Source organism: Perca flavescens, chromosome 16 (assembly GCF_004354835.1).
Source record: "Perca flavescens isolate YP-PL-M2 chromosome 16, PFLA_1.0, whole genome shotgun sequence".
Lineage (NCBI taxonomy): Eukaryota > Metazoa > Chordata > Actinopteri > Perciformes > Percidae > Perca > Perca flavescens.
This window is the reverse complement of record NC_041346.1, coordinates 3090877-3113160: the sequence shown is the minus strand read 5'-3', so window position 1 is coordinate 3113160 and position 22284 is coordinate 3090877. Positions and strand designations below refer to the sequence as shown.

At 42.4% G+C, this 22284-nt stretch overlaps 1 protein-coding gene across 2 annotated transcripts in view; it reads left to right on the top strand.

Annotated features, from left to right (window-relative positions):
- mbd2 (methyl-CpG binding domain protein 2) overlaps positions 1-22284 on the top strand; it is a 70706-nt gene that overhangs the window by 11102 nt on the left and 37320 nt on the right. For both annotated transcript variants that reach the window (XM_028602639.1, XM_028602640.1), the window contains exons 2-3: positions 6160-6319; positions 21295-21435. In XM_028602639.1, the coding sequence (XP_028458440.1) occupies positions 6160-6319; positions 21295-21435 (301 nt within the window). The remainder of the gene's footprint in view (positions 1-6159; positions 6320-21294; positions 21436-22284) is intronic.

The following is a 22284-nucleotide window of genomic DNA, read 5'->3' as shown; positions in this document are numbered from 1 at the left end:
TGCTCCAACAGTGGACCTTTTTTCACCAAGCTGCTTGGCAATTTCCCCGTAGCCCTTTCCAGCCTTGTGGAGGTGTACAATTTTGTCTTTAGTGTCTTTGGACAGCTCTTTGGTCTTGGCCATGTTAGTAGTTGGATTCTTACTGATTGTATGGGGTGGACAGGTGTCTTTATGCAGCTAACGACCTCAAACAGGTGCCTCTAATTTAGGATAATAAATGGAGTGGAGGTGGACATTTTAAAGGCAGACTAAAAGGTCTTTGAGGGTCAGAATTCTAGCTGATAGACAGGTGTTCAAATACTTATTTGCAGCTGTATCATACAAATAAATAGTTAAAAAATCATACATTGTGATTTCTGGATTTTCTTTTTAGATTATGTCTCTCACAGTGGACATGCACCTACGATGACAATTTCAGACCCCTCCATGATTTCCAAGTGGGAGAACTTGCAAAATAGCAGGGTGTTCAAATACTTATTTTCCTCACTGTATATATATATCATACCAGAGCAATCTATAGTAGATGTATGTCGATTTTTGTATAATGAATGAATGAATGCACATAAAAATTATTTATCATGTCTACTTATCCATTAATAGATAAATAGAGGAAAATATCACAATAAACACAACAAATAACTGCTGCATAAAATTGCAGAGGTGAAAGATCTCACTGCTAGTGCAGGTCTGAGGAGAGGCTGTGACACTGCAAAAGCCGCCGGCTGTTCACTTCCTGTTGATCAAGGGCGGAGGCGCCGCTCGATCAGGTTCGCCAGTCAGAGTCAGAAACACTCGGACCTCCGTCACATCCTGAACCTTCAACACGAAGGAGATCAGCAGCTCAGAGCCGCGGCTTGGCTTTAACTTTCAGTTTACTTTGTAATGTGACTCATCAGTTCCAGTAAAAAAACCAGTCAGCAGGTCGACTTACTGGAAGAGCAGTCACACCCTGCTGGGGCCTCTGATGGCTCCATCTGTGTATCAGGAAACTATTCAAACCCACATTTTTATTTACAGTGACACTGAGGTACATAGTCCGTTTGAATATTAGACTCAGTGCAATCACCATATAGCTTCAGTTAAGAGCTGGAGCCAGATGAAACACACACACACACACACACACACACACACACACACACACACACACACACACACACACACACAGCCTCTGATCTTTGCTGTGTTGCTGCTGACCTACATGTCAGACACAGCTGACTGACCGTGTGTCTGCTCCTGTACTTCCATCTTTGTGAGGACCAATTCCCCTTTTAGACCTTCAGAGACATTAAGGACATTTTTGGAAAGTGAGGACATTTTTATAAAGTAAAGACATTTCTTCTTCAAGGTGCTGTATGGGGTTCAAGGCTTGGTTTTTAGGGTTAACGTTAGAATAAGACTTAGGTCAAAGGGATAGTTTGGATATTTTGAAGTGGGGTGCCATGAGGTAGTTCTCCATAGTCGGCACACTACCTGCAGTAGATAGCAGTCGCTACGCAAATGTCCTGCGGTGAGCGGGGGCAGCAGCTAAATGTATTTTAGCCACCTAAAAAAAGACCAACCTACCGACATACAGGAAATGACTTGATGACTGTCATTGAGCGTGTTGGCAGTTTCATTTTGAGAGTTTTATGTTTTTATTTCTTGTTCCTCCCACCCCACGTCCCCTGATAACAGCTGATAGTAGATTGACGTTTTCACAGCTCTGTGCCGGCTCCAAAAAAACTGAAGAAACAACAGAGATAAAGCTCTCCGTCTCGCCTGTGACTCACACAATCCTACGCCGTGTGTGCGCTGCAAGGGTAGCCGGTTAAAAGATACATAAATATATAAATAAGAATCGCCCACTCTGACCCACCTCAACCCTGGCGCGGATTCTTCTTCTTCTTTTTCCCTACAAACTTATTCAAACGGTTCCGCATACATTACACGATCATTCTCAATGGGAAAACACTGCTACAACACACACAAATTCACCCTAATCTACAAAATAAATAGTATAGACCTACTTCCATGTCCCTGTTCTGCAGGTATTCCACGCAGTAATCTCCCGGCTAATCCTGCCTTGTACAGGCCGAAGTTGGAGAAACAGCTAGCTAGCTCATGTAGTCCTTACCTAGCTACTGAGCATGTGCGACTGCCAACAAAGATGTTACAGAAGTTGAGAGGTCTCACTCTGTAGCTAAAACAGAGACCTGACACAGGGTGAAAAGAGGAGCTGCAGCAAAATATGGTGTTTTTTGAAAATGATACCATGTAAACCTATTCTGATACAATCTCAAATTACAATTATGAACCTGAAAATGAGCATAATATGAACACTTTAAGGTTATCAATTTCAGCTGTGCTTTTCCTACTAAGACAAGTCAAAATGTCTGCTGTGAAAAAGGTCCATAGTCAGATTGACAGCACTCTAGCCCCAATCATATTTCAGGGGGCGGGGGCAGTGCCAACCCATGCCTCCCTTCTAGCCTGGTGGCAGCCAGTGGCAGCAGGTCACATCAGCTGTCACTAATTACTGTTGGCTCTGTGGGTAACTTTATGTCAGGCCACTATCAGGCTTGTCCGAGGTCAGGTTTGTGTGCATTCTGCGAGCAGGTGTCTGTACTCGACACCACTGTACAATCCAACATTCCATCAACTGAGTGTTAGGCCTTCCCTCTCGCCAGTTGCTTCACGTCAATATCAGGAGTTTCATCCTCTAGTTAAACTGATCAGTTGAATGGTTTTCAAGCAGGAACCGTATAAGTATTTGGATTAAGCCACTCGTGAAAATAAGGCGGGCCAAAGTGAGTAGGCCACACCTGTTATACAACACAGTTGAACACATACAAGTACAGACAAGAATGCAGATTAAGAAAGGCCTAACCACGGATGGTTTAAACTCATTTATACAAGATGGCCTACAACCATGTCTTCTTCTCCGTTATCGCAACACTGCATATTTCCTCCTTTCGCTACTTTTTTTATGGTTTTATTTGAACTTCACTGTCATTACCTATTTAAATTATGCTTGATGATTTGTATTATCATTTTAGTATTTTTAGATGAATTTCCATACACGTTTCCTTTATCGACATTCTATCTTGCACTTTCACTGTTTTATGAAGTGCTGCTTGAAATTCGCTCTCATGTCATTTATATCCTGTAAATCTTTTAATCTGGAAAGCACACATTCAGCACTGTGCTGAATGCTTGAAAAGTGCTACACAAATAAAGTTATTATTTGTGTGAATGCTGAATGCATTCACAACCTGTGTTCTTCTACGTATTTATTATTATTTTTTCTGTACACTTATTTTTTGGGGCACATTTTTCAACAGAGAAACTTAATTCAAACAGGAAAACGTTAGCACAATTAGGACATTCCTGCTTCTATACAGAATTTCCATATCCTTTTCATAATTTCCGAAATGTTTTTGGGAAGATTTTCCCCATTCAACTGAATGGACAGAATTTTCAAATTTAATACAATATATTCATACATTTCAACTGCTATCTACTCATTCATACATTCACCAAGTAACACCATTCAAACTTTAAAATGGTCCACCTCTTTCATACATTCTGGGTAGCGTCAGCCTTTCAGCATACAACATTCACACCGCAATTTCTTCAGAAATTGCATTCTCTAGTTATTATTATTATTCCTTTGAGAGTTGCGGAGTGGAGCACGAAGCTATCACGGAGCCATAAATTACCTGGATGATTGCCAGTGCTTCCTCACTGTGCGGCCCATAGAGCAGGCGCACTAAAGAACTCCGCTGGGCGAGCCGGGTGCTTCCGGTTTAGCACTCAGCTGACTTGAATGGGGATCAAATGATTTAATCGTGCGGCTCTTCTAGACTTTCCAAATGTTTGATCGGACCGAATGGATCAAATTCTGATAGGGAAACAAGTCATTGCGCGGGGGTTGTGACGCTCCAAAAAAAATTTCCACTGATTTACAGGCCTATCTTTTTGGAGTATTTTTGGGACAGAGAGTGCAATAAATGACGGGCCACCGTTTGGCCACTATGTTCAATTTGCTTCAAAGCCCGCCTCCTGGGGGCCTAATGTCTTTGAGCTGTGGTCAGGTCCTGTGGGTGGGAGGGTTTTCTATTCAATTCAATTCAATTCAATTTTATTTATAGTATCAAATCATAACATAGGTTATCTCGAGACACTTTACAGATAGAGTAGGTCTAGACCACACTATAATTTACAAAGCCCCAACAATTACAGTAATTCCCTCAAGAGCAAGCAGTGCGACGGTGGCGAGGAAAAACTCCCTCTTGGGAAGAAACCTCTGACAGACCCAGGCTCTTGGTAGGCGGTGTCTGACGGGCCGGTTAGGGGTGTGATGAACAGTGGCAATAATAGTCACATTAATAATGGAACAGTGACTGGATGTAGCGGGGAGCTGCAGGGTTCAGCAGGAAGCAGCATGACATTGCAGGGCACCGCTGAGCTCAGCAGGGAGTGCAGCAGGACCACGGCGACAGCTGGAACCAGGATCTTGGTGCCAACGTTCTCCAAGGAAATACGCTGGGGGAAAAAACATAAGGACTCAGTCAGGAAACTATTACAGCGTAACTATAACAGCGTAACTAAGAGAGACAGGTCATATATATATATATGGTTGCATATAGAATTGGGTATTGTTCAAACATTTTCTATACCGATACCAATACTATTAGAGTATTATAGACTTCGATACCGGTTCCTAAACCATACTTTTTTTCGATACCAATTTTATAAAACAAAAAGAAAGTACAATATTACGCCACAAATCTTTTTATAAATTTTTCAGCTCCTACTCTGTGTAATGTAGAGTTTTTCCTGCGTGTCTCTACGACATATAACGTTAGACAGCCAATCACAGACATTATTAGATCTGGGTAGAAGAATGCTGCGTGCTTATTGGCTCACTGAATCTGATGAGATGTACTCCTTAGGTATTGAAATTGGATCTTGGATGACGAGTCATTTTTAGATACTCGATACCTTAGAGGCCAGGGTTCAACAATAAGGATTGCCCGAATGCCGAGGGCAAGTAAAATGCCATGTCGGCCAAGTAAATATAACAACCAACTTTCCCATTCGGGCCTCATGGTACCATAATCATTTGATTTCAATGTGCCGTTGGCAAGAATGGAGCTTGATGCTTTAGATGTTTTTTTATTTTTTTCGAAAAAAAATTACACTTTTGATGCTTTCAATGGTTGACTTTTTTTCTTGAAGTTTGTTTACATTTTTGACATTTTATTTTTGACGTTTTCAAAGTTTTTTTCTTTACACTTTTGATGTGTTTAAAAAAAAAATGTTTACATGTTTTTTTTTTGATGCATTTTTGATGCTATTTTTCTGGAAGTTTTCAATATTTTTGTGACTTTTTTTTTCCCCGACGTAGAACTCGTAGAGTAGAACTTGTTTTTACTTGCCCAACTGGACAAGTGAAAAAACACCTTAGCGTTGAACCCTGGAGACAATTCGGTGGGTGCCTAACAAGTATCGAATTCGGTACCCAGCCCTTGTTACCCCATCCGATAAGCGAAGATGTCCGCTGCCATCGTTGATAATGAGGAATGTACGGTAATCTTCAGGCTGGATGAAGAGTTTGTCCAGATATCTCCACTGATAATACTACAAATCCATCCTGTCAAATTCTGTCTCAAATTCAAGATATAATCATAATAATAATAATAATTTATACTCTATTAATCCTGGAAAGGAAATTACAATGTTTTCACTCTGTTGTTGTTATTATACACATTACACACAGGCCTGAATTACACACACATGCTCAGTACCTCTACATGCTCTAATGGAGAGATGTCAGAGTGAGGGGGCTGACCATGGAAAGGCGCCCCGAGCAGGTGGGGGTTCGGTGCCTTGCTCAAGGGCACCTTGGCAGTGCCATGGAGGTGAACTGGCACCTCTCCAGCTACCAGTCCACCACCATACTTTGGTCCGTACGGGGACTTGAACTCCCTACTGACTGAGCTACTGCTACCCCATAGCTACACTTTAGTTCTTACTACTCACAATGTCAGTTAAAATACCTTTAATTCCTGGCAATTAAAAATCTTTTCTGAATATCCAGTAAAGACAAACATGTCATCTTTAATCACACTCTATATCTGTCTGACTCTCTCCTATTTCCATTCTTTCTCCCTTCAGTCCTTCAGGAAAGAAGTTCAGGAGTAAGCCTCAGTTGTCCCGTTACCTTGGAAACAGTGTGGATCTGGGATGTTTCGACTTCCGGACGGGAAAGATGATGCCTGGGAAACTGCAGAAGAACAAACAGAGGCTCCGACATGACCTGCTCAGCTTGGGCAAGGTAACAGCGAAGGAGCACTAACTGTGGGACAGGGCTGTGGCTGTGTTGTGTCTGGGTTATCAGATCATCAGATTAACAGAGATCTACCTGCATTTTGAAAATCAAAATCAAAAGCAGAATCATTATTCTACAAGTATTTTAATTTCTCTCCACCCCCGCGCTAAGGGAAATAAAAAATCAAAATAAAATAACCACTTCAAAGTAGGGCTGCAACTAACGATTATTTTAATAATCGATTAATCTGTTGATTATTTTTTCGATTAATCGAGGGCTCGACATTAAGGCTTGTCCGCTTGTCCGGGACAAGTGGATTTTTTGTAGGGCAAGTGGAAGAAAAATGTACTTGTCCCACTGGACAAGTTAAAACTCAAACAAAATAAAATGCCATGTTAGTTCACGTTATGTGCCACTCATTACGTCTATGTTACCGATTTGAAACGATAAATTTTTCCCCCCCGCAATCCCGGGCAGCGGACCCAGCGGTAGTCGGTCAGCGGGCCGCTAACGTTAGACCCAGCCCGCTGTTCAGCTTGTTCTCTGTAAGCGATGCAGCATGAAAGCACGGCGAACCTGCCGGTGTTAGTTAGCTAACGTTAGCTTGCTAACTCCGCCTTAACGTTACCTCGTCGCCACATCGTTGACAGAAAACGAGAGACCCGGTGCTAATACGGCACCGGTGCCTTAATGACCGTTATCTACCGGACCGAATTGCAATGCAGATTTCGGTGCCACTGAAATGCCAGCGCTTCTCTCTGATGCTCCGAAAACGGACGAGGGAACCTAAACATCGCCGCATGTCACGCTAGTTAACATTACACTTGGCAGCAGGTAACGTTAGCCTACCGTTAACTAGCAGCTAGAGTAAACACGGTTAAAATGCTGACAGCTAAACGGTGATAAAGTCTGTCAGTATTTCACTGGAGAGGAACGTATGACGTTGTAGCTGCTGTTGTCGGAAAAACACAGATGTTGCGTTCACTTGAAATTGGCCTCGCCATACTCGTGCTGCATTCAAAGCTGTTGTAAAATACCCTTTTCCCATCCAGAGGTTGTTTTTGCCGTTCTAGAATGTCGTTTTTTTGTGCTCCTTTTTGAAACAAATAAATAAATAACATGCTGATTAAATATCAGGTAATAATCAACTGTAAAGTAGCTACAGCTTTTAAAGGATCTCTAAATCAGCCTCTGCTGGGTAGAAATTATTGTATAAAAAAAAAAATAGTTAACACCAACATTAAGTGGCAAAATCCATTGTTATGTCTACAAAATTATTTTAGATATAGTATAAGTTCAAGTTTAAGTCACCACTATGTCTGGTCAAAATATTGACTTAGTATCTCAGAATATAAACTAAAAATCTCAAAGTATTGAGAAAATGTAAAATATTGCTTTAGAATCTCAATATATTGACTTATCTTAAAATATTGACTTAGTATCTCAATATATTGTCTTATCCCAAAATATTGACTTAGTATCTCAATATACTGATTTAGTAACTCAGAATATTGACTAAGAATCTCAAACCAATGAGAACATTTAAAATATTGACTTACAATCTTAATAAATTGACTCAACATCTCAAAGTATCAACTTAGTATCTCAATATATTGACTTAGTAACTTAGAATATTGACTGGGAATCTGAAAGTAATGACAAACTTTAAAAAACTGACTTAGAATCTCAATATATTAACTTCTGCACACTGGCGTGCAACATATTACTTTGTATTATGGAGTCTGGAGATCCTTTTTTCTTGTTGAAGGGGAAATCTATTGTTGGGACACGTTTATTTCTACTGTTTCAACTGAATTTTATTAATGCTGATAGTGTTTGGATGCTTTCAACGGTTTGTTCGAATTCTGCATTAGCAAAACTAATAAAAAAATTTTTTTTATAAAATGATGAATCTTTACCCGGACAAGTGACTTTTGTGCATGGACAAGTGAAACGTAAATGTACTTGTCCAAAGGACAAGTGCCTCAAAAAGTTAATGTCAAGCCCTGATTTATACACCACACACAAATATATTTGTCAACAATAACTGATATGGGACAAAGCACATAATATATACATGACAACAGATTGAAAAATTAATGGGCCAAAAACGGCGAGTGAATAAAACCGTGTCTTTAGTCTTGCAAAGTATACCCCCCCTGCTTTATTACTGTTATTACCGAGCTAACGCTAGCTTGTCATGCTAGTCAGCTGGATAACGAGTAAACAGCAGCACCAGAAGAGCTGCTGGAGGGACGGTACGTTCCTCCCTTCAGACCGGAACAGAAGGAGGATAGTGTAGTGACTTTACCCTGCTGTTGAACTCCCTTCCTCCTCATCAAGGACTCCAACATGTTTACGTTTTAGGTGCTGACTCATCACCGTGGTGCGCCCGTGCCATGCCGTGTCGCTTTTGCAAGTAACACGTTTTTGATTTATTTAGTGTGAAATGCTCCCACACCTTGCATGACTTAGGTCGTACTGATTTCTCTGCCTCCGCCGAGTGTTTCAGAACAACGTTACGGGTCTCTCTCCGTATTTCCTCTACCCCCGCTCTGCTCTTTTTTCTTTTCTTTCGCTCCGCTCTGCGCTCAACTCAATTTTTTTTTTTATCTCCGCAACTAGGTGGCGTAATAGTTGCGCGACACAACGAATCGATAATTAAATTTGTTGCCAACTTTTTTAGTAATCGAATTTTATCGATTTGTTGTTGCAGCCCTTCTTCAAAGGCGTCACAGCGTAGTTTACTGGTTAGCCTGCAGCTGCACTTTTGCAGACCCCATGACCACTGCCGGAGTCTAAGATGACGGAGAAACAACCATCCATCTATCCATCCGTCGTCATTCCCATATCCGGGGTCGGGTCACTGGGGGCAGCAGGGGATCCCAAATTTCCCTTTCCCATGAGCCAGCTCTGACTGGGGGATCCCGAGGCTTTCCCAGGCCAGGGTGGAGATATAATCTCTCCACCACAGGGTTTTTCCTGGCTCAGAATGGGCCTTTGGGGGTGGGGGGACACATTAAGTAGGCGGGGTCTGGGGGGGGATCCTCCCCCAGGAAATTTTGAGAGTAAAAGACTTCAATTCCTGCATTCTGATACATTTTTAGGCACCAATTTATTGTAGAAACGGCTATATTTATGGCAAGGAAATCACAAAATACTGGTGGCAGGTAACAATTCAAAATACAAAATATAATGGAATATCATTATATTCAGTATTCCAGTAAGGGGGCTTCCCCATCCGGGACATGGGCCCGGATAGACTACACTTGTCCCCAAAGTCCGGTTGTTTAATCAGTAAGCCCATGAACAGGGCTTATGGTCACTTTTTCCCCCCAAGGAGCACGTTTTGCTCCCAAGTTACAAAATGTAGGTTTGACTTACATAGGCAACTGCTTTTACTGCTAAATTGTACAATAATACAATCACGTTATGGATACAAAACGTTATGAAGTGTAATGTTTTCTACATTATATTGATCAAAAAATTATCAGTAATGTTGAGCCTACAGTGTAACGGACCATTTTAACCGGTCATGGAACTGTCTCAGTTTAAAGTGCTCATATTATGCGTTTTGGCTTTTTCCCTTTCCTTTATTGTGTTATATATCTTTTGGAGCACGTTATAGGTTTACAAAGTGAAAAAGCCCAAAGTCCCCCCCAAATGGACTTACCATCTCCAAAAGAAAACACTGTTCACAAACTGCTCCAAACAGCTCTGTTGTAGCCTTTACTTCAGAGACAAACGTGGGTCTCTTTGGAACACACGTTATAATGCAGTGTTTCCTCTATGTTGATTGGCAAGTGGCGGTCCGCCACGGTTAGATTTCTCCCACCCCGGTATCAGAAAAAGCCGTCTATCAGCAGTGATTGAGAGCATGTCGGCGGAGAATAGTGCGGACACACGCTTCACAATGCAAGTAGGCACGCGTGCCTCTCGGAGAAAAGGGAGGAAGAAAAAAGAGACCGGCTGTCCGGAGGGTTGAGATGGCATGTGTGCATCCTTGAGAACTGTAAGTCGTATAACTTATTTTGTCAGTTCATTTAAGCCTGTATTAGTCTATAGCCTAGTTCTTGAACATTTTAGTTTCACCTTCACCTGCTAGCTAAATTGCACGTGCCTGTTGATTCAATACAACGCCCTTGATATCATATCATGGCATAGTAGGCTAAACCGTGATTATTTCATACATTCATGAAACATATTGGGAGAAATTCATTCAACATAATTAACAGCCAAATAACAATTAAAAGTATGTTATTTGAACATTTATAACCTAACCTAACCTGGCACTGCCTTTGTTTTGGTTTTCGCTTCCCTTTCTTCCCTTTTTTCCCTCCATAAACTCGGCTCTCAGCTCCTCTGCCATTTGCATTATGAACTTCCTCCGGGCAATTTTACTACTGACGCACTCCTTGGAGAGGATGTGTGCAATGCTTCCAGCCAGTTGTAGCATGTATAAAGTTATATGAACACGTAGACAGCCACCGGCCATCTACGTGCACTGCGCCTTTCACAGAGTGAGGGCCCGGTGCTTTTCTTCTGTTTCAGAACCGAATCCATCCACGCCGTCAGACATGGGGGACTCGAGTCACATGACTTGACTCGAGTTAGACTCGAGTCGCAAATTTTACGACTCGACTTGACTTTGACTTGATATTCATGACTTGAGACTTGACTTAGACTTGAGTCAAATTACTTGAAATGACTTGATTTTCTGTTTAATAAATATATTTTTCCCTTCTGATATTGAGGAGGAGTTAATTTTACGATTTTAGTGCTATTGCATGCGCAGGAACCGTTGATATGATGACGCGGCGCGCGGCGGCAGACCGTCAGTAAACAACACCGGCTATGGCTGGTAGGCTAACTTAACGTCATGGATCCCTCTCATGGGCGCCGATACCGTGGGTGCTCGAGCTCCGGAGCACCCACGGAAAATACTGACCGCCCACGAGTGTCAGACTGCCGGTTCATTTTAACGTAAATCTAAAATTAAACACTGCAGTTGTGGAGCGTCTGTCATAGTGTGATTGGTTATGTCGGTGGCATTGATTCTTAATTTCCCACGAAGCTGATCGCGGTTACGTGCCAGTTAAACTCTTCATCTCCAATCCTGTCTGTATTTGTGAGAAGTGGCGCTGTCCTGCCTTTATTACGGCGTGTGTGTTTGTGTCGGCCGCTGTCCGTTTCCTAAGGTTCTGAAATGCAAACACTTTTTTTGTAAAGCGTGTGCGCGTGTGAGCACCCACGGAGGAAAACATAAATCGGCGCATATGTCCCTCTGCACAGAAAATAATAAAGTTTGGCTATAAGGATCACACATCTGACCAGGCAAAGAGAAAACATATGGCAGTTTGCAAGGTCTACAGTTATTTCCGACGTCGAATTTCATCAGACACTTCAAATCGGGAGAGATTCGGGTTCCAGTCCCCATATTCAGTTGAACCACTATTTGGACATTTGTGATGGACAGAACTCCCTTCAGTTTTGGGCCATGAATAAGCACACCCTCCCCTCTTTGTTGAGCGAATAAAACTAGGCAGACATACACACACACACAACACAAACTCTCTCTCTCTCTCTCTCTCTCTCTCTCTCTCTCTCTCTCTCTCTCTCTCTCTCATAAACACACACACATGCAGACGTAAGTATGTGAATAAAGCTAGGCACACATACAACGCACTCTGCACTCTCACACACGCACATTCACTCACCAATATTAATAACTTTTCACTCTCTCTTTCTCAAACACGCACACATTCACTCACAAATACACTGTCAAATATCAACATATACTTTCCATTCCATGTGATAAGCAAAGGTGGTGGGATTCAGCTCCTCCTAAAGAATATGTTTTGTTCTTTAAGAGAAGGAAAGGTTAAAGGATGTGTTTCTGTCTCATAAAAGTGAGGCATGTTTGAAGAATATTATTTGACTTTGAACAATGTTGATTTATTGTTGGCCTAATATCAGTTTTAGGCTGTGATTTTTTTATCTGTGTTAATTTAAACTCTTCAATGTATGTGGACGCAATGTCTTTTGAGTAAAAAATGCAAATAAAACTCCAGCAGTTCATAATCACTGTCTTTAGCTTGTTTAAAAATGGAAACTTTTGTATGACTTGACTTGTGACTTGCTTGACCAAAGCTATGACTTGACTTGACTTGCTTGATTGTCACAAAAAATGACTTGGACTTGCTTGAGACTTGAAGGTTAAGACTTGAGACTTGCTTGCGACTTGCCCATGTGTGACTTACTCCCATCTCTGCACGCCGTAGCCTACGTTACCGAGTCTGGCTTTGCCTTCGGCCCATCGGTGATGCCCACACTTGTTACTCAAGACCGCTAGTTACGTTTCTCTGACAGACACTATGGTTATTACTAAGTAACCAAGATGCATCTTCAACCACGCAAAAGATTAAAAACAAAATGGTGGAAATCCGAGCGGATCGTGTATGACCAAAATAGGTAAAAGTGATTGTATTTTCTTTGCATTTTGAGTTATGTACAGTATATAAAAACAATTTTAAATGAAAATACAGACTTTTTTAGGAAAAGTCAGATACCAGCAGGATTGTATTTTTTTATTTAGCAAAGTTATTACACATATCAATTTCAAAACCGTCCTGGCCATTCTAATGTTAAGGAACAGGCCACAAGGGGACCATCTAGCAGCATGTATGCTACTCAGCATTAATGGGCCACCTCTTTCTGAATTCCCCTATAACCAAGCCTTGGAGTTATTTTTCCAAAAGCCAAGAAAAATCAGATGCACACAGCAAGGCTGCCAACTTTGCCACTGAGGCAAATATGCAATTAGTTTCATTATGAATGGTTTCATACTATAGCCTACTTTGGGTTTTGGTTTCCCTGTTGCTAAAACAGAGAGCTCAACACACAGGGTGAAAAGAGGAGCTGCAACAATGTGCTGTACAACAAAAATATGGTGTTTTTTGAAGTTAAACCATGTAAACCTATTCTGCTACAACCTCTAAATACAATTATGAACCTGAAAATGAGCAGAATATGGGCGCTTTAATACTGATGCCGTCAGACGGCCGCGCGGACAGACAGCAGTCGGAGCTCCGGCAGAGCTCTGGCCTGTTAGTAGCGGCTTCTCGCTGGGTCCCCCCAGAGCAACATGATCACCAGGAGAGTCCGGTACAGCCCGAACTCTGCAAACGGAGATCCAGTTAGCGCTAGCTTCACAGCGGAGCATTTAGTTCCATTGAAAACGATGCAGTTTAGCGGTCTTATCATGTATAAAATATATCAGCTGTGGATGAGAGGGGGGCTGGCTGCTGAAAATCAGACGTTTTGGCGCTGGTGATTTTTCTTTGGCGCTGGCTATAAACCTCTTTGGGGGAGGTGGGGGGTGGGCAAAACTTTCTCTATGCAGGAATAACCTGTGTGTGTGTGTGTCTGTCTGTCCATCGGCCCGCTGGTCTCTCTCTCCGTGTGCCTGATCGTGTGTCCTGCTGTAGACACAGCTGAGAAGTCAAGACAGCCTTAGACCTGGGTGTTTTATTTTGAAATTTGGTTTATTGTGTAAAGTATCCGGCTGCACTGAGGCCTTCCTGTATGTTTTTTATCTGCCTGGCTTGACACATTCGCTTGCCGAAGAAATAGAGGAGACACCGAAACGATCGCTGAAGCAAGCGCGTTGGGTGCGGCCTCTCCGCGCCTGATTGCAGCCGGTGTGGCCGGACAGATTGAATTACTGTACATGGGCGCTGAAGTGAAAATAGCTCCGCTTCACAGCACTTCGTGGTGCTTCACGGCACTACGCGGCTATCTGCCATTTGTCCAATCCACTGCATCACATTTAGCATTTGTGTGTGTGTGTGTGTGTGTGTGTGTGAGGGGTCAAGCGTGTGTGCTGGCATGCCTCAACGCATGGATGCATATCTGTGTGTTTTGTGTCTGTGTGGTGCAGTACCAAAGATAACAACAGAACTGACTCCACCCACACAGCAGTGTGTGGAACAAAAAATTTTCTTTTCAAATATAATCACACACACACACACACAGCAACAAGAAAGTAGGAACATAAGCAGTGAGGAAAGGAGGAATTTAAATTATGAGGAAGGAAGGTTTGACCTAGGGAAAGGAAATGGAAATCATTTCCAACATTACCTTTTTCGGTAGTTTCCCTCTGTAAAAATAATAATTTCAATTGTAAAAATAATGGCAAACATATTTATCCTTTTTTACTTAGAACATAATAAAAATAAAACCCTCCCTCTCCACTCCGAAACCTGTCCCTACAACTAGGGGTGTGACGAGACACCCAGCTCACGAGACGAGATGAGACGAGACACGAGATTGGGTTCACGAGATCGAGACGAGATTTGAATAGATCTTACTTATTCCATATGTACGGTGGAGAGAGAGTCTCTTCACTCAGAGAACCAAGGTTACAACGTAACTAAATGTTTCTGGCAGCAGTTGAGACCAAATGTTTTGTACTTGAATTTGTCATTGTACAGTAGACCGAGAGAAATCAAGCTTATTTTACTATTGGTTCAGATTGATTACGTTCTAAAGCACAAATAAATGACCATCAGACACTCAACAAATGATTTTTGTAAAGACCGATGCTCTTTCCTCCTCCTCTGCATTTTATTAATTGCAGCAGTAAACAAAGAAGTAGGCTATTCTAGTATCAATCTATGACCATTATAGGACGAACGGAGAACATTTCTCTTTGTTTAATATCATTAAAAGTAAAGATAGCTTTTGCTGAGAGAGAGAGAGAAAGAGGGAGAGAGAAAGAGGGAGAGAGAGAGGGAGGGGGAGAGAGAGAGATAGAGAGAAAGAGGGAGAGAGAAAGAGGGAGAGAGAGAGGGAGGGGAGAGAGAGGGAGAGAGAGAGAAAGAGAGAGGGAGGGAGAGAGAGAGAGGGACAGAGAGAGAGAGAGAGAGAGGGAGAGAAAGAGAGCGGGAGAGAGAGAGGGAGACAGAGAGAGCAGCAGTACTCTAACGTTCTAACGCTGGGTTTTGCTTGAGTTTTTTTCTTCTGCTATCGCTCTGCAAAAGTAAACTCTGAGTCAACTTTGGACAACGAGTGGGGGGGGGCTTCTATTGTAGTTTCAAGGCTGCTGCTCTGCACTGGTGTACTGATATCACCAGACACCTTTCACCTCGACGAGAACTCTCGTCACGTTTAATAGGTGGGAGAGGTGGGACGAGAGCTCGTCCCCACGAGCTCTCGTCCCACCTCTCCCTATTAAATCAAATAATTATTCATTTCTTACACTGTAACTTTTGTTCTTGTATTTGTATATTATTCTCTTTAAGCCTGTTTTAATTTTAATTACCGTTTTTTACTGCTCTTTAATGTTTTATGTCAAGCACTTTGAATTGTCTTGTTACTAAAATGTGCTACAGACATAAAGTTGTCTTGCCTTTCCACCTCAGCCTGTCAGTCAGTCACCAGGGCATAGAGAACACCGTTGTGCCTGCTTGTCTCAGAGCAAGTGTAACGTCAACAGCACGCGAGGGCTTCCGCCTCGCCATTATTATCATGTCGTAGTGAACGGTGTCTGCGTGGAGTTTTGAAAAATGTTACCACACATGGAACCGCTTTATCGGCATCGCCGTGACTCATTGTGACTTCAACAAAACTGCAGAGATGACTAGTTGCTCGAGTTAGCTCCGTCCGCATCTGTGTGTGTGTGTGTGTGTGTGTGTGTGTGTATGTGTGTGTGTGTGTTGGAGCCTCGCTCTCTGTCAGCATGCAAAGAGGACAAAAAAGCTTACGTGCTCTCTTTAACCCCTTAACGCCGACTGCATCAAACCCCTTCCATTCTGACTGCAGGCGAGATAGCGTGTGTATTCCCCCAATGCCGGTTTGTTTACATTCGATACATACCTAGGAACCTTTTGCACGCACTGGTTTCTCGTACATCCGGTTCACGGAAGCGAAATTAACCCTAACCCTGACCCCTAACCCTAACCCTAAAAAGACTACTGTCAATGTTAGGGAGTAGGAGAGTGTTTTCTTTCTTGCTGTTGTCAAGATTCATTTATTTGTCAATTACTTTGTGACATGAATAAAATCTACATATCTGAGATGGGAAAATGTCTTTTATTACCATTTTACCATGAATGCCTGTTGTTGCTAATTTGCATCATACCTAAATTTATATCTATTCTATATGCTATAGAAAAATTTACAATCTCAACTTAATTTAGCATCAGCTTGGAGCCAGAAACACACATAATAAATTTTTTTATATAATTGTGAATAAATTCAGGCGTCACGGGGTTAAAGGTCCCATGGCATGAAAATTTCACTTTGAGGTTTTTTAACATTAATATGAGTTCCCCCAGCCTGCCTATGGTCCCCCAGTGGCTAGAAATGGTGATAGGTGTAAACCGAGCCCTGGGTATCCTGCTCTGCCTTTGAGAAAATGAAAGCTCAGATGGGCCGTTTTGGAATCTGCTTGTTATGAGGTCATAACAAGCAAGGTTACCTCCCCTTTCTCTGCTTTGCCTGCCCAGAGAATTTGGCCAACCCATGAGAGAGAGACATCATGGCTTTCAAACAAGAAAAGTGGCAGTTGGTCAAGGCCCCACCCCCACCCTCCACCTTGCTCCCCCCTCTCTCCTCCTCAATAGCTTCAGACACAGAAATGGCACATCCTAAAGAAAGCTCATTGTGGGACTGACTCTAGTGGCTGTAATTCTGCACCAAAGCTGAATTTCAGGAAAGAGACTTCAGATACAGTATTAGGGGACCACTAAGGTCTATATAAAAGAGATTTCAGATACAGTATTAGGGGACCACTAAGGTCTATATAAAAGAGACTTCAGATACAGTATTAGGGGACCACTAAGGTCTATATAAAAGAGACTTCAGATACAGTATTAGGGGACCACTAAGGTCTATATAAAAGAGATTTCAGATACAGTATTAGGGGACCACTAAGGTCTATATAAAAGAGACTTCAGATACAGTATTAGGGGACCACTAAGGTCTATATAAAAGAGATTTCAGATACAGTATTAGGGGACCACTAAGGTCTATATAAAAGCATCCAAAGAGCACCATGTCATGGGACCTTTAAAGAAATGCCAATAAACCAGAGCACGTTATTCTCCCATCCCAGAATGCTGTGTGGACTAGCCAGACCCTCCCCCGCAGCGCTGTGGAGGAAGGTCTGGCAATGCGAGACTAGGTTTTCTGTAAAAGACACTCATAGGACCCTCATGTCCTAAAGTAACCTGGAAAACCAATGGGAAGTCTTTGGTCCCAATAGAGGCTGCAGTGTTCATTACAACCACAGTATGAAAGTATAGAGTCTTACCGGTAGTTAAGCTAAAGCTATCAGCTGAAGATGTAAAGTTTGTTGTGATGCTGGTGCTAGAAGGAAAGGTCATGTGGTCATTAATATGTGAAGGGATCATCCTCTGGGGAGTAGGGCTGGGTACCAAAACGACCAGTATCTACTGGACTGAAGAGGATTTTGCTTCCTCATTTCGGTGCCACTTAAATGCCTGGGCTGCCCTTTGGTGCTCCAAAATGACCGTTACGAATTATCAATCGGAATTATGATTTTTTTCCCATAATCGAACAGCCCTACAAGCAACCAACATCAACATCCTTCAGCAGGGCAGAAATAATGTATGTGTGTGTGTGTGTGTGTGTGTGTGTGTGTGTGTGTGGTGTGTATTGACACGGTTATGACTTTCTGCTGCAGCTCTTCACACATCATTACTTGGGAGTACAGATACACACACTTCCTGTTGTTGTCTGTGAAACCTTAACCGAGTTAACCCTTTAAGCTCAACTGTCACGCAAGCAGGCACACACACACACACACACACACACACACACACACAGGATACAGAGGTTATAGAGGTTACATTCTCATTACATTTAGATCGGTATTAAAATCCGATCTAAATGATATACGATCTCAAGTGGACAGCTCTAAATACAGGTGTGAATGGAACCAAATTCGGAGGCGGCCTAGGCGTACGGGAACCACATTAAGAACCGCCTACTCGACTTTGAGCGAGGCTACGTACTCATTCAAAGGATTTTTCATGTCACAGAAACCACTGAGAGTGTGTCATGTGTTTCTGATCTCATCATCATACTACCAGCTGATGTGTCGCTGTCTTTTGTTCCTGTGCTCCCTGCTCTGGGCTGTGTGGAGCTCTGTGTAGCACGTAGGGCTGGGCAATATATTGATATTATGATATGAGACTGGATATCGTCTTCGATTTTTGGATATCGTAATATATATGACATAAGTGTTGGTTTTAAAGGCTGCATTACAGTAGAGTGATGTACTTTTCTGAAGTCACCAGACTGTTCTAGCTGTTCTATTATTTGCCTTTTCCCCACTTAGACATTATATCCACATTAGTGATGATTATTTATCTAAAATCTAAGTGTTAAGATATTTTGTTAAGCACCAATTGTCAACCCTAGAATATCGCTGCATTATCGACATTGAGGTATTTGGTCAAGAATATCATGATATCTGATTTTCTCCACATCGCCCAGGCCTAGTAGCACGGTTGCATGGAAAAGGCAGCCGCTGGGAGTACAATATCCTTATTTTTGGTTTTTACAAAACGTCCTTGATTTCACAAATACGTGGGGTATTACTACAGACATTCCTCCTCTCACGTCGCAACTTCTCATTTCGTTATTCATGAGTCTTGCGTTGGCTGACCTATCTCCACAGTGCTGTGTCAGCGCCCGAGTAACTATTTAGAAGCCGGCAAGCCCGAGTGGCTGGAGCAGCGGCTGTAAACGGGTGGACGGTTTCATTTCCTATAAGTTCTTCCACTTACCAAGAGACGAGGGCTGCCTGAGCTTTCTGTCTGTTAACCCTTGTTTGACTCCTGGTGAAAACAGGTCCTGTTTTCAGAGTCTTTTTTAAATATCAGAAGTATGGGTTTCTTTCAACCAAATATAACAACGATGCATGGAGGAACGTTGTACACACAATGCTCTTTGCAGGTCAAATTAATGATTAATTTGAACGAATTTGGGGTGTTTTATACAATTTTTATAGCAATTAAAAAAAAATTTGAAATGGTTTCAAAACCGAAAAGTAAACTTTGACATGAGCCCGTCTGGGATTCACTCAACATGCTCTGATCTTAACTATTAGTCCAAATACCTCATCATATTTGTTTTTTTTCTTTAACTCAAAAACGAGGTTTAATGTCATATAAATAAGTTGTTTTTTTGTGTGGTTATTTTTGTTATTTGACCTTCTGAGGTCTTTTTAAATTCACCTTTTAAGGGTATTTGTAAATTAGGGGTGTGCAAAAAAATCAATTCATATTCGAATCGTGATTCAAGCTCTACCGATTCAAAATCGATTCATAGAATTCCAAAAATCAATTCATATTTTAAATTGTATGTCTACTGCAGTCACGTGGGAAAAGTAACTACATTTATGTGCTGTGAATCGTTTTTTGAATCGAGAATCGTTTTTGAATCGTGACATTTTCTGAATCGTGCACCCCTATTGTATATAACCTGATCCTCATGTGTTTCATATCAAAACGTTGAGAATAAAGTCAGCTTTCTGTCTAGTGACGCCCCATATTGTTCCAGAGCAACGTGTAAAGAGATAGTTTGGTGCTAAAGCGGAAAAGTTTATGTTTGCTTTTTGAAATTTCCTCAAATCTCTTGTGAAAACAAACCTACATTAAATTGTTTTGGTGCTTGAAATTAATTTACACAAGTATTGGGTTCACAAAAGTAGTGTAATATATGAATACAATAGTAAATAAATGTCTAAAATGAAAAAGAAATGATAAAAAGCAGATATAGAAACTAAACTTCAAACCACAGAGATTCAGAGAGCCCAACACACAGACAAAAATTGTAGGCAGTGCTTTTCATTTACTTTAGTCATTTCTAATGTATGATTTAGGCTACGTTCAGACTGCAGGCAAAAGTGGCCCAAATCAGATTTTTTTTTTGGGGTCAAGTGACCAGGTCAACACTCAAATCTTGCCCAGATCTGATTTTTTTTCAAATCAGATTTAGACCACTTCCCTATGTGGTCCTGAATCAGACTTTGATGCGACTTTTACGTCAATCTACATTGATATTTGACACAATGATGCGCCGGCAGGAGTTAGCCCTAGACACAGACAGTAACATTAAAAACTAGACTAGGCCTACACAATGGAGAACAGTGATGGAGCCAGTCAATGGAGGGAGAGGGAGGTGTTAGACCTAATTAGTGTATGAGGGAGATACTTCAATTCAATCAAAACGCTGTAGTGAATTTGCAGCCATAACCCCACAAAAGGCCAAAATAGCCAATGTTAGCTCTCTCTTTCTCTTCATTCTTCTCCTCCTCAGCACCTGCTCATTAATGTTACGGCTGCCATTACACAAACATTTTGAAATAAAAGCGAAAAAGCTTACTTCCTCCATAACCTCCCTAACTTTAGCGCAACAGCGTGCTGCGTCTGATGTCATTGGTATTGTTCTTTTGCACATGCGGGTCAGTTCGAAACCACAAACAGTTCACACTGGAATCTGATATAGGCCACATTTTAAAAGGTCATGTGAACAGCCAAACAAAAAAACCGGATCTGAGCAATACAGCCAAATTAAGCATCAAGACTTGGGGTGTGAACGAAGCCTTATGTGAGAGTAACAACTTACATTTACACACTCACACACAACCGGCCTATATGCAAACAAACACTATGTATGTCTTTTTTGCATACAGAGCGGGGAAGTGGGACCCGATCACAAGTGGTTACTAAAGCCGCATTTAGACACCTACTGCCAGGTGTGAACACAGAACAGATGTTACAACCAGGTCAAAATACAGCATGGTAAACCAGAACAGGAAGGAAGCAAGGAAGGAAGGAAGGATGGGAGGGTGGGAGGGGCTGTAGGAAAAAAGAAAGGAATTAGGAAAGAAGCTAAAGAGGAAAGGAAATATGTGCCCAACACATAGACTGTGTCTCTGTCTCATCCAGGGAGGTAAACCGGACCTGAACACGGCCCTGCCTATCAGACAGACAGCGTCCATCTTTAAACAGCCCGTTACCAAAGTTACCAGTCACCCCGGCAACAAGGTGAAGACAGACCTGCAGAGAGCTAGTGAGCAGCCCAGACAGGTGAGAGGCTGGCTGACACACAGCACACAAAACACACACACACACACACACACACACACACAGCACGCACACAACACACACACACGGCACACACACACACACACACACACACACGGCATGCACACACACACACACACACACACACACACACACGGCATGCACACACACACACACGGCATGCACACAAACACACAGCACACACACACACAGACACACGGCACGCACACACACGCACACACACGCACGCTCACAGCGTACACACACACACATACACGGCACGCACACACACACACAAACACACACACACACACACGCACATAATACACAGACACATGCACGCACACAGCACACACACACACGGCACGCACACAGCACACAACACACACACGGCACGCACATAGCACACACACACACACACACGGCATGCGCACACACAGCATGCACACACACACACGTCACGCACGTCACGCACACGCACACAGCACGCACACACACACACGGCACGCACACACACACACGGCACACACACACGCACACACAGCACACACACACACGGCACGCACACAGCACACACACACACACACGGCACGCACATAGCACACAGACACACACACACAAATGGCATGCACACAGCTCACACACAGACACACACACATACACAAACGGCACGAACATAGCACACACACACAAACGGAACGCACACACAGCACACACAGCACACACAGCACGCACGCACACGCACACACACGCATACAAACACACACACAGCACACACACACACACACGGCACGCACACAGCACATACACACACACAGCACACACACGCGCGTGCACACACACACACAGCAC